The following is a 12,526-nucleotide window of genomic DNA, read 5'->3' on the forward strand; positions in this document are numbered from 1 at the left end:
GCTTATTGACTGACAGCTTTTATTAAAGGCATCTTTGGGGGCAAGTGAGTCCCCAGCACATGGAGAAGGAGATCTGCTCCAGTCTCAGGTCTTCTGGTGGTTAGAGATCTCAATCTGGGAGTCTGAGGGTCTGTTGAGCTTCTTGTCTGAGCTGGGCAGGGAGGGTTCCAGTTTGGAGAGCTGCTGGGGATTCTTGGATGCTCCAGCATTCTATGACATGCAAGTAGGGCAGATGAGTGCATCCCCACTCCAAGGGCACCTTACCTGGCAAGTCAGGCTTCTGAGACTTCAAAACCCAGTAGGCTGTGACTTCTGACTAACATCGGAGCCCATTTCATCACCGAAGGTGACCCCTCATATCTCTGGGTCCCTAGTGCTAGATGAGCTTACAGAGGTAAGCTATGCTCCCCGGAAGCCCCTCATCCTTCAGGTTCTGTCTAGGGATGGTGGAGCCTTGGCTGCAAGCCAAGTGCTGATTGCGGAGGGTAGAAAAATCAGGATCTTTGTTGTAAGGTGTGAACTCCCAGGGCTGGCCCTCGGGTGGGGAGCGCTGCGTTATCTGTGGTTAGCTATTTGTTCCTGGGAAGAAGGCAATGCGAATCTATTCCTAGTATTGACGTCACCTAAGAAGGCAGCTAAACATGCCTTTAATCTCAGCACTTAGGAGGCAGAGGCAGGCAAAATCTCTGTGAGTTTGAGGTCAGTTGAGGTCAGCTTGGTCTACAAAGTGAGTTCTAGGGCATCCAGGGCTAACAGAGAAACCCTGCTTTGAAAAGCCAGGAAAAGAAAGAAAGAAAGAAAGAAAGAAAGAAAGAAAGAAAGAAAGAAAGAAAGAAAGAAAGAAAGAAAGAAAGAAAGAAAGAAAAAGAAAAAAGCATCTAAACAGAGAAACAGGTGGGAAGAGGTACAAGGTATTCTGTCCACATGTGAAACCAGAGTAGAGCAAGAACATTCCAGAAATGCTAGTATAGGTCATTTCTCACCCACACTGATCTCCTCCTAGAGGTTCACAACAACCAATGGGAAAGGGGACACATGGACAGACATCCCTGCCCCTTTGGATGGGTGGAGGGATGGAGGTCACTTGAATATCCAGATTGCTGACAGTAGGACCTCAGCTCAAGACACTTACTTAGCTTGGGATCTACCCCCACCCCATGATTTTCTCAGGGCCCCAAGATTTGGGGTGAGATGGTTTCTAGCCCACCACCTAGATTTCCAGGAGCTGCTCTGTCAGGGTCACTCACAGGCTGGTCTATGATGATGGAGTTTGGTGGCTGTCCAAAGCCGTGTTGTTGCTCTTGAAGACGAATGGCCAGGTTTTGCTTCTCTCGTGCCCAGTGGCGCGCTGACTCCTCCAGCTTCAGACATAGAGAGAAGCCATTGGGAAGCCAGCAGTCAGTATGGTTTCCCCTCCCCCCAAGCTAGGACAATCAGAATTTGGGCTGATCCTCTGGGAAGAGGCAAGCAAGCTCTGGCAGTAGCAGAGGTGAGGCGCCAAACACGCAGCCCAAGACACAGTGGGATCTTCTCCGCACGTAGTCCAGTCTGACCTGAGTCTACACTGAGCCTTGACTCTGCTTGTATACTAAGCCTTGCCCCTAGCCATAGGCTGATCAGTGAGCCTGGTCCAGCCTGATCAACCCCAGCACCTCACTTACCTGGTTTTCCAGGGACAAGATCCGACTCTGAGCTTGTTCTAGCTTGGCCAAGAGGTTAAACTTGTCTGAAGTACCACCAAGGAAGTCCTGTGGGAGCACACACTCTTGTAAGGCCCTAGCTGGGCGCTGAGGCCAAGAGAGCCATGGAAGCACACAGGTCTACTGCAAGAAAAGCCAGCCAGGTGTGGGTTTCAAATTCAGCTGCGGATACAGAGCCTCACTCCCGGGCCAGGACCTCTTCCTTAAGACCATCACAGGGCTTCATGTGCACTTAATCCCCCACGTTCCTTCCAACTCAGTATTGGGGAGTCTAACCTTAAACCAATTTTTTTTTTTTTAAGGTTGGATAACATATGTTCCAGGCTGGCCTTGAACTCACTACATTGTAAGAATGACTTTACTTTGGCTCCTCCTGCTCTCATTCTCCTGAGTGCTGGGGTTACAGGCAGGTGTAGGTTTATGCAGTGCTGGGGATCGAACACAGGGCTTCACATATGCTAGGCAAGCATTCTATCGACTGAGCTGCACCCCTAACTCATACCTAATGCTTTAACATATCAGCTGCTTATGTAAATGCATTAATACCCAGGACGTGGTTAAACTGGAAGTCTTTTTGTAGCATAAAGGCTCACCAGAGCAGAGGATGCCCATCTCTCATGCTTTGTCTGGCTGCCCATGCACTGGGCTAATGCAAGCTGAACTCACTCCCTGAGATGAAGAAGCACACTCACCTGTGTCCTCATGCCACCATATCTCCAAATATTGATTTTGGGTTTGTGTACAGCAGAGGCACCCGGAGCAGCCTGGGCAGTGGAGTAGCCTCCTGGGACACCCACCTGTGCTGGCAGGGTCTCTGTGTACTTGGAGTGGCCCGGACCATTTGTGTCTTGTAGCCTCTCTGCCAAGTCTCCACCTGCTCCCAACTCCCTGGGATCCACCTGGGATGGGGAAAAGGGCTCTCCAAGGCTGCACCAATCCCAGAAGGTCCTGAGAGGCTCCATGGTGGGAGGGTGTCCAGATGGGAGCAAGTCAGGTAGCAGGTGAAGTCAGGGTTCAGGGGTCAAGGGTGAGCCAGGGCCTTGCTCTCTCCCAGGATGGCAGATGATGGTGAGATAGTTATCTTAGGAGCGCAAGAGCAAGGCCCTAGTACGAATGTTTCCAGTGCTGTTGGGTGCTGGGAAGCCAAGATTCTGAGCCAAATTTTCAACTTGGTTCATGCGAGGGATGATTGTGGGCTACCTGCCGACCAGTGCCGGCAGGCTCAAGCCAGGCCTGTGTGGCAGCTCTTACCGGTAGGGCCTGCTGCTGCAGAATGATGGGGGCTGACTGCTGGCGGTTCTTTTCCAGCTCTGTCCGCAGCCTTGTGTTTTCTGCTAGCAGCGTGGAGTAAAGGTCAACAGCCAGGGTCTCTCCCACAGGGCCCAGGGAAATGCCCGAGGCTGTGAACACAGGGAAGGCTGTGAACACGGGGACAGGTGCCTGCGAGACGGGCTTTCCTGCTTCTATGTGCCCATTAGCCTCAGTATCGATGGCTCTCCTTTGCCAGTAGAGTCAGGTCCATTTCCCTCAGGCTGTCCTCCCAGGCTGTTTAGATTCCTATGTTTCCCCCACTCCCATGTCCCTCCCTACTTAACTCTCCGTGTATTCGTGTATTCGTCTCTCTGGTCACTCTCTGGTCCTTCTGCCTGGTTGCCCTCGGCAGACTCACCCAGACTCCAGGTGAATAAGATTCCCTGAGAATTTCACTGTTTTCTAAACACTTCCAACTCCTGAGTGCCTAACCATCCACGAAGACTGGGCCCAGGACCCAGACTACAGAGATACTTGGGGAGTGTCCTCACATGACCCGGGAGATGATCCACTCGATAAGGTGTTATCTTATTCTTTCATGCTTGTCAGAGCTATTTTTGATTGACAGTTGTGGATGGCTGTGGTTTACACCAATGGGGAAAATAAACTGATACCATCAGAGTGGTCTTGTCTGTTTGCTTAGGGAAGGCAGAATAGGAAAGATGCTAAGAGGTGGGGAAGCCAAGGACTTGGGGACTGCAGCCTCGGAGGACGTCCATCTGGGGATGTCTCTCTCTGCCCCTGTGGTTCATCGGGCCTCAACCTTAGAGGTCTGGTCTCTTTCTGCCTGGCTCACACACTGTCCGTGTGTACTAAGGGGCTTCCTGACAGAGGAGGGCTCAGATCACCATGGAAGCTCTCAGTACTTGAGAGAGGGGAGAGTAATACTCCTCAGGGTGTCTCTCTCCCTGACATAACAGAGAACTGACCCTTCTCTGAAGGTTCTTGTGAAACTGGGCGGGGGGGGGGGCGGTCAGGGCAAGACAAAAGCTGGAAGGTCATTTATTCTGATCTACCTTGGGGGCAAACCCACCCATGATAGGCTTCCCCTGTGGCCTGTTTGATGGTATTGGCTCCTTCCTCTCACAGAGCCTTTCTTCCAATATCTGCTCCATCTTCTCGATCACCTGGTGACAGAGGCCAAGGCTGGGCTGGCTTGAGAGCTTCACAACTTCTAGGCTGCTGCCCCTCCTCCACAGCTGGCCCCAGCACCTGCCTTCTCCTGGTGCCGTACAGTGTCCTCCAGGGCCTTCATCTTCTGCAGCTTGTCCTGGTAGCGCCTCAGCTGTGCAGCCTGTGGCTGCTGAGCCTGGTATAGAAGCAGCAGCTCCTTCTCTCGGTCATTCTTCTGCAGGGTGGAGGCCAATGGGTCCATGAGAGCCAGCCACGAGGGCACACGTGGGATCCATGAGAGTTACCCCAGCCACGAGGGCACACGTGGGATCCATGAGAGTTACCCCAGCCACGAGGGCACAGGTGAGATTCTGCTGAAGCCTGAACTGGCCAGCTTCCCTCCCCACTGTGGACTTTCTCTGCTCCAGCTACTTTCCAGAACTCTGCCCGGAGGAGGAGCTGTCCCTCTGTCCAGCCGACCCTAGCTCACCCGAATCAGCTCATTCTGCAGGTGCTGCACCCTGTCTCGCAGCCTCTTCATATCCAGTTCATTCAGCAGTAGCTTCTGCTTCATGGACACTGCTGGGGTGGGAAGAAGCTGGCTCAAGAATAGGTGGAGGCAAGCGCACCCCAGCTCTGGGGCTTGGCCCAGGATTTTCTGTTTCCCCTCCTAAGACATTCTAGCTAGGCAAGTTGTACAAGTGTGCCTAAAGTGGGGAGGAGTGAGAGGGGTAGGAGACTCCGGAGATGGGACACACAATATCTGGAGAACACTCCCTAGCTCCTGACAGTAAGCAGTGAGAGCCCTTGGCTGTGCTCAGTCCAGAGCCTGGGCCCCAGCATTGTGTCCAGGGGCTCACCCAGGTTCTCCTCCTCAGCCCTGCTCTGCTCTTCTATGCTCTGCTGGCTCAGGTGGCTCCTCAGCATGCCATTCTCCTCCTCCAGGATGTTGGCCTGCTTCTTCAGTGCCAGGATGTCCTCTGCCATCTTCTGCATGGCTCGCCGGTAATTGTTCATCTCCTAGAAGCCCAGAATCCTCAGCTGAACCCTTACCCCATGCCCAACCCCCCAGAATCCCACTCTACATCGGCACCCATAGTGAGTCACTCTCAAGGTCAGTGAGCAGAGTCACCCTCAGGTTGTACCCCCCAAACCCTAGCAATGACCCAGAGAGTGGTTGGGCACAGTCCTCATCTCTCCTGGCAGCATTAGGAGGGCCACACGAATGTGTCTCCTCAGGGACCACACTGATTCATGTAACACCAGGGGGAGATAGGGTTCAGGTATCGGGTTAAGAAACCTGTAGGCAACAGTCTCGAAAGGATGGAGCCACGATTCCAGATCCTGAGTAAATCCTGTCTACTTCTTCACCTTCTCTCTTCTCCTGTTCCCTCTTCTAACTCAACTTAGACTGCCCACCAGAGCCACTCGGGGGGCTGGACCACCATCAGCTTCCCAAACAGCCCAGCATCCAAGAAGAGACACCAAGAAGACCCTGAAGACTCAGGTAAGATCTCAAGGTCAAGGTCAGGATCCAGATATAAGACGGAGGAGATGCAGGGAGTGGCGGCAGGAAGCCAACTTAGGTCTGGAAGGGCAATAACCATAGTCTTAATGATCCCTGGGCTTCCCCCATGTCCCAGGCCTCCTGCTAAGTGCTTTAGGTGTTTATCTGCACTCAACCCCAGCAAGCCTATGGGATAACCGCTTTACAGAAGAAGAAACTGAGGACAAGCCCCAGAGGGGCGAGCAACCTACTCAGTGTTAGGAGTAATGGGTAATGAAGTCAGGGTCTGAAATGGAAGCCCACGGGGGCTTGAGTCTGTTTGTTTCTTTTCTTTTCTTTCTTTTTTTTTTCTTTTTCTCTTTCTATTTTTTTTTTTAAAAAACAAAACACAACTAAGTCTGCCTATACACATACAGGGCAACTAAGCAGAATTCATATGCATTTCGTGTGTGTGTGTGTGTGTGTGTGTGTGTGTGGTGTGTGTGTGCCTGTGTAGGTGCATGTGGATGCTCAGCCTTGGGTGTCAACCTCAGGAATGAGATCCAGTCCTTGAAACAATATGATTTCCTTGGGCCAGAGCTTATCAGTTAGATTGCTTGGTCAGTGAGTCCTTAGTTTTTTTTCCTGTTTTCCCCTTTTCATGCTTGCACTACAAACACTCTGTCGCCGTGCCTGGTGTTTACATGTGTGCTTGGCTTCAAACTCAAGGCACCTTACCTCCTGAGCCTAATCTTCAGCCCTGAATTTGCCAATCAGATTCTGTACTATTCTGTACAAGTTCCAAGCATGCAGTATCTTAAGACCACACACACACACACACACACACACACACACACACACTGAGATCTGAGATACAGGCAAGCAAGGTTCTGGAAGAGAATGCCTCAGAGCAGGGCTTGGGGTGGGAAGAGATGGGAGGCAAGTGAGCCCTCTGAGCTGCCTGTGGACTTCTGGGCTGCGGGAGGCCTTGCTCCTGTGGGTGGGCCTCACAGGACCAGCCTGGCTCCCAGGTTTCAGAAAACACAACTCTACATCCAACTCTCCCCTGGTCTCCAGCTGCCTGGGGGCAGAATCCATCTATATCCCAGCTATAGTCTCCTACCTGCTGCATGGTGTGCCGCAGCTTTCTAGGGGAGGGGAGTCCCCAGCCAGCAGGAACTCATCGGACACCAGCAGTCATCTGCCACTGCTGTCTAGCCTTCTGGCTATAGTCGCTCTGACTGGTGCCAGTGTTGGCTCTATCTCCCTGGCATCTGCTATGGCTTCCCCAGATCTATGCCCATCTGGTATCTTCAGACAGAGTGCTAACTGTGGGACCCTGAACCTGGGACCACACACACACACACACACACACACACACACACACACACACACACACACACTTTGGTGTCAGGGACAAGTGTGGAACTTGGGACCTCCTGGAGGCCTAGGTGTTGCTGTGAGCTCAGGTTGGGCTGTGCAGGTGTCTTACTTCTGTTTCAACGGGTTGTTCCACTTAACAAACTCTTTTCCTTTCTTTCTTACTACCCTGGGCTTGCTGGTTCCCCCTCTGCTGGGTGGCCTTCACTTTATGACTCATCCTATGCCTGACTGGATCTAGGGCTCAGAGCTTGGCTGAAGGAAATCTCTGATATCTCAGCAGAGGGAATTCATCTTCTGCCCTTTCCTCGCTGCTTCAGTATCTTATGCTGCTCTGATTAGAGTGGCCCCAAATGGGGTTATTAGCTTGTATGGTTATTGCCCCCATACATACACAGTCCCATGTACATAGATACAGGTTCAGGAAATCATGTTCAAGGATGCTCCATGCAGCACAGTCTATAGCCTTACACTACTGCTTCTCTGGTGTTTGGTCTGTCTGTAAGGAATGTCCTAGAATTAATTGTCCTGGTACAGAGAGAAGGCCAGACTATTGTGAAATGAAGAGATCACGTGGGGAGGCAACACGATCCTGACCTGAACTAGGATGGGATGTGTACGTGCACATAGAAGACATTTTGTACAAGAGTTTGCCGGCCCCTCGGCCTGCCCCTTAGGGTCCGTTTAGCCGACACCCCATTCAGGGGAATTATCCTTTCTAAGACCCCACTGTTCACCATCTCTGCAGTTCTGGGCTGTGAAGGGACTAAGCTCTGATCTGTTGTTTATACCCTCCCCATACAGAGGAAGAAAACGGGGATCATAACAAAGAAGGGAAGGACAGAGGGAGAGCTCGGCTTCTGGTGAGATGGCAGCCAGCAGGTCCTTCTGGAGGAGGATCAGTGGGTCCTCGGGACTCCATCCCTTGAAGAGTAGCCCTGTCTCCCCGCCCAGCCTCTTAGCCCAGCCCTGCCTATTCACCCTGGGAGAGAGGCTTCCACCTGGAAACAGTGTGGCTCCTGCCTCATCTCCTTTATTCTGGCCAGAGTCTGTTTCTGTGGGAACCTCAAATGCCTCCATTTGCATGGCCAAGTGGGGACCTTGTCAGCACAGCTGGGCTGGGAGACTGACCATAAGGTTCAAGCTGGCAGCCCTGACCTCTAGCCACAGCCTGCAGCTGGGCTGCCCTCAGGGCCACACTGTGCGTCATGTCCTAGCCTTGAGAACCCTAGGCTCTGGATTTTTCCTTGCGGTCTTGCTCTCTCTTTACCTCCTGGGGGAGGGACAGGTATGCCCTTAGAGACCCTGACTCAAATGCCACCGTGCCTGACCCCAAGGTTCCTTACCCACTAACACCCCCCAGGACCTTTAGAGCCTGTCAGAGTGAGACATGTCAGAGTGTTAGGCTCTGCTTTTCCCAGCTGCCCAGGAGTGGACTTTACTGCAGCCACAGCACACAGGGGCTTGGAAAGTGCGGTTGCCGGTTTTTCTTTTTTAACTCCAGTGTCCTCATCTTCGGGATGAGAAGTCAGCCCGCAAGGACTAGTACGATCTGAGGACAGTAGGAAGGTTAGCCCTGATGAGCACTAGGGTGCCTGGAGATAGGAACTTCCTTCCTAGAATCACTTTAAGGTTCTTTTAAAACATATCCAAGAACGGCTCTGGGAAGTGGGCCTAGAAATTCTTATTGGATGAGCCACAGCGGGAGGACAGTGGGGCTTCTCTGACAAGAGCCCTAGGGAGATGCTTAGACCCTGGTCAGTGCTATGGAAAAGTATAAAGTATAAAATATTACCCAGTGAGGGTCTTCTAAACTCACCCCCAACTATGTAGTCAGGATAGCCCTTTGTACCAGTGCTATGCAGATAGAGAAACTAAGGCTGGGAGGAGTGCGCCCAGAGACTGTCACAAAGCCTGTGCCCAAAGCAGCATGATATCCCCCAGGATAAGGCTTGCTGAGTGCCACTTTGTACAGTTCTGGGCCACTCAGGTCCTTGAAGAGAGCCAAGCTAGACAGTCCTTGCCTTCGGTGGTTCACTCTACGCTGAGGGGGTGGCAGACACTTCCCGTGTCTGTGGCAGAAGGGGCTTCCAGGAGGCCTGTCTCCAGTCTAGGAAACCTGAGAAAGCTTCCTGGAGGCAGTGAGGACCTTAGCTGTTTTTGGAATATGGGCAGGCTGTACCTGGAAGGAGGAGGCGGAGGAGAAGTTGTGGAGAGGGGAGAGCAAGGGAGAGCAGCAGGGCAAGACAGAGACGTGGGCTCTGGAGCCTGGTCTCTGCTGCAGGGAACTGAAGGGCCCATGCTGGAGGAGTATAGTAAGGGCTCGCTGGCTGCTAAAATACATAAGAACAGAGGGGTATAGGGACCAAGAGTAGTGCTGCATGGGAGGCGGCAGGACCCTCGCCTGAAGTAGGAGGCAGCTCCACAGAAACAAGATGAAGACAATGTGTGCGGACCCAGCAGAGTGAGGGGGCACTGGGAAGGCAGTTTTCTAGGATATGTGTCCCATGGGAGACTGACCATAAGGTTCAAGCTGGCAGCCCTGACCTCTGGCCACAGCCTGCAGCTGGGCTGCCCTCTGACGCACAGGGCATGTGCGCGCATGTTCAGATTTGGGGAATGGGGAAGAGAAAAGACCAAGGAGTGGTGGGTGCTGAGGAACCCTTGCGAGCGGCAAAAGCCGGGTGGCTGAGCCAAGGCCACAGGGCTCCTGAAGAATGCTGGGGCTGTGGAAAGTGGTGACAGGGTTGAGAGCAGGGATCTGGAGCCAGCGGGAGCCTCTGGCCCTAGACCCGGTGCTGGTGGGTACGAGATGCTGGTGTGTGGTTTGTCTTTGCTGCCGCCAGAGGGCAGCCGCCTCCCGCCAATACTCTGCTTTTAGTCTGTCCCAAGAGGCGGCCAAGGCTTCCTGCGATGCCCGGCAGGCAGCCTGTGTGGTAAAGAGAACTAACTGAGTAGTGTTTCAACATCTAGGCACCCTCCCCACCCCCACCTCCCAGCACACACGTCCTTTCTCCAGGTGATCCGGCTGTTCTTCCCAGACCTGGGCTGGTTATGATGGGCGCCATCACACAGCAATTCTTAAACCTCACCTGGGTCCTTTGTTAGCTCTAAGGCAGATTACAGGCCTGAGGCATGAGGGTGAGCTTGGAACAAGACCCATGATGAAGCTATCTTAACTTCCCCCACAGCGGAATCACTTGAAGCCGACCCTCATGCACACAGTACAGACGGAAAGGAAGAGATGTGTTTTAGAACGCGTTACTCTTCTCCCTCATGTTCCCACTTCTTTGCAAAGAGAGAAAATTCTTCTACCCAACTAGCATACTCCACAAACCTAGAGGTCCCAGCTGCCTTTGTAGAGGCCAGCTCTGCCCTATCCCTAAACCCAAGCCCACACCTAAGGATGGTCAGGTTCTTGTCTAGTTTCCTTGATTGGCACAGGTAAGAGGCCATTCCACTCTCTTTGCTGAGGTCTGGTTGGTCTTTTGTTTCATTCCTAAGGGGTACAGGTACCCTGGATGTTTATAAAGACAGTGTTCTGTGGAGCCAGGCAGCCAGGCCTAGGTGGAGGGGACCTGAAGTGCTACCCTGCCCCAGCTCACTCCACCTACCCACCATGGCTCTCAGCTCCCAGCTACCTCTACTCTCCACACAGCCAGCTTCTCCTCCCGGGTCTCTGCGTTCCTATAGCTGGGTCCTCCTCTCACCCTCCCTCCCTTCCTGATGGAGCATCAGGACGGCTGAAAACGCTTCCCTCTCATGGAGGGGTGGAGTCTAAGTGTGTGTCCCGTATCATTCCCCTCCCAACCCCAAGCAAACTGGCCACTGGCCTTGGAGACCCTTAGGAAGTAGGGAAATGACGGGAACTCCTCCTTTCTCCTAAGCCCACTGTTTTCCCAGGGAGAAGTCCAACTAAGCAGGGGAAGAAGAAGCCATGGTAACAGCCTGGCTGCCCCAGCCCAGCCTCCAAGTCATTCCTGCTGAGGACACAGTTGAAGCTTCGCCTGCTCTGACCAGCAGCTACCCCGACCCATACCAGGATGGCAGTGCTATCTACTGGAGACCACGCCCACACACCCCAACAGCTTCTCAGGGGCCTGACAGACTTCCCTAGCCACCACCTCTCCTGTCACCCTTGCCACCTTTTGATGCATAGAGTTTCTGTGGGTCCCTCAGGATGCCAGAGACCTTTCTTGTTAACTTGGTATTTTTAGTATCTTAAAAAGGAACGAATCCCATTTCTTTAAAATAAAATGTGAACTTTCAGCTTGTATAAATTGGTGCTGACCTCGCTCAGTTCCTGAGTTACAAGGAACTGGGAGTCCACTCCAAGGAACTGGTATGGGGGACAGATGGTCTGTGATTTACTGAAAGAAGGGAGTGGCGTCCCAGGGGTTGAAGTTCAGTGTGACCAGGCAGCCACAGTATTCACAGGAACATACAGTACCACCAGAGTCCAGGTCCCTCTATCCTTAGTACACCCAATTAAGGAAAAAGGGAAAAAAAGAGCTTCCTTCCTATTGACCACGGGTGGGACGATTACCATAGAACTAGTGGCCCCAGAAGTGCTATTCACATCTTAACCTTACTACCACCAGAGGTCAGGCAAGGGACCCTGAACAGCCCAATGGTTGAGACGTTGAAGCCCAAGCAATAGGTGGTGGTCTACAGGGGGACTGCAACCCAGCAATCCATGACACACACACAGGGCCATGCTGGGACCGTTGGGGCAGGCCAGCTCTGCAGCAGGGTTTTGGCTGGAGGTGAGAAAAACCTTGGTGTACGAGTAGCCTCAGTGGACCCCTTTTCTACCTGTCACTACCTGGAGTGGGCCTGACTTCCCAACCCGAGCCCAGCTCTGTTGTGGTGGGGAGGTCCTTGTTCTTAGAGAGTTGCCAGTAGCAGTGTGGGTACTGTCCATGCAGAGGACCCCACTCACCGCTAGAAGTATAAATGAGAAGCAAGAGGTGAGGGAGGCGTCTCTGGCTAGGCAAAGGCCAAGAAAGAAGCTGGAGCCAGGGCTAGTGTGGCATGGGCTGGAACTTTCTGGAAGTCACACCCAGCCTTTTGTTTTTATCTTTTGCTCTGAGGCCTCCCTCAACTTTGCCCTGTCTCTAAGGGTCCACTCTGGGGTCTCTTCTCCCAGGAAGCTCCAGGGAAACTGTTGGCTCAGAGCCTGGTTTCTGAGGCGGAGGTGGGACTTGAGTAGATGATGTGTGAGAAGAACTGTATCGCAGGCCGGAGGCCAGCACAGCTGCAAGGTCCAGGTGGACATCATAGCCACAGGTGGACATCATAGCCACAGGTGGACATCATAGCCACAGGTGGACATTATAGCCACAGGTGGACATTATAGCACACAGGTGGACTTCACAACACACAGGTGGACATTATTACATACAGGTGGACATCATAGCCACAGGTGGACATTATTATATACAGGTGGACATCATAGCCACAGGTGGACGTCATAGCACATAGGTGGACATCATAGCCTACCCATTGACATTATAGCCACAGGTGGACATTATAG

The 12,526-nt window shown here is 52.7% G+C and overlaps 1 protein-coding gene across 3 annotated transcripts in view; it reads right to left on the bottom strand.

The window, feature by feature from the left end:
- Nucleotides 1-12,526, bottom strand: part of Ccdc33 (coiled-coil domain containing 33) — a 91,996-nt gene continuing 79,470 nt past the window's right edge. Inside the window, exons 12-20 of one of the 3 annotated variants that reach the window (XM_021206381.1) lie at nucleotides 4,985-5,144; nucleotides 4,615-4,706; nucleotides 4,228-4,359; nucleotides 4,045-4,138; nucleotides 2,952-3,100; nucleotides 2,393-2,599; nucleotides 1,662-1,748; nucleotides 1,248-1,361; nucleotides 8-210 (exon numbers count right to left, since the gene is read on the bottom strand). In XM_021206381.1, the coding sequence (XP_021062040.1) occupies nucleotides 85-210; nucleotides 1,248-1,361; nucleotides 1,662-1,748; nucleotides 2,393-2,599; nucleotides 2,952-3,100; nucleotides 4,045-4,138; nucleotides 4,228-4,359; nucleotides 4,615-4,706; nucleotides 4,985-5,144 (1,161 nt within the window). In that variant the 3' untranslated portion in view covers nucleotides 8-84. Of the gene's footprint in view, nucleotides 211-1,247; nucleotides 1,362-1,661; nucleotides 1,749-2,392; nucleotides 2,600-2,951; nucleotides 3,101-4,044; nucleotides 4,139-4,227; nucleotides 4,360-4,614; nucleotides 4,707-4,984; nucleotides 5,145-12,526 lie in introns of all 3 variants that reach the window. The other 2 variants (XM_021206383.1, XM_021206382.1) reach the window with 2 other exon arrangements.

The sequence above is a fragment of the Mus pahari genome, chromosome 10, assembly GCF_900095145.1.
Source record: "Mus pahari chromosome 10, PAHARI_EIJ_v1.1, whole genome shotgun sequence".
NCBI lineage: Eukaryota > Metazoa > Chordata > Mammalia > Rodentia > Muridae > Mus > Mus pahari.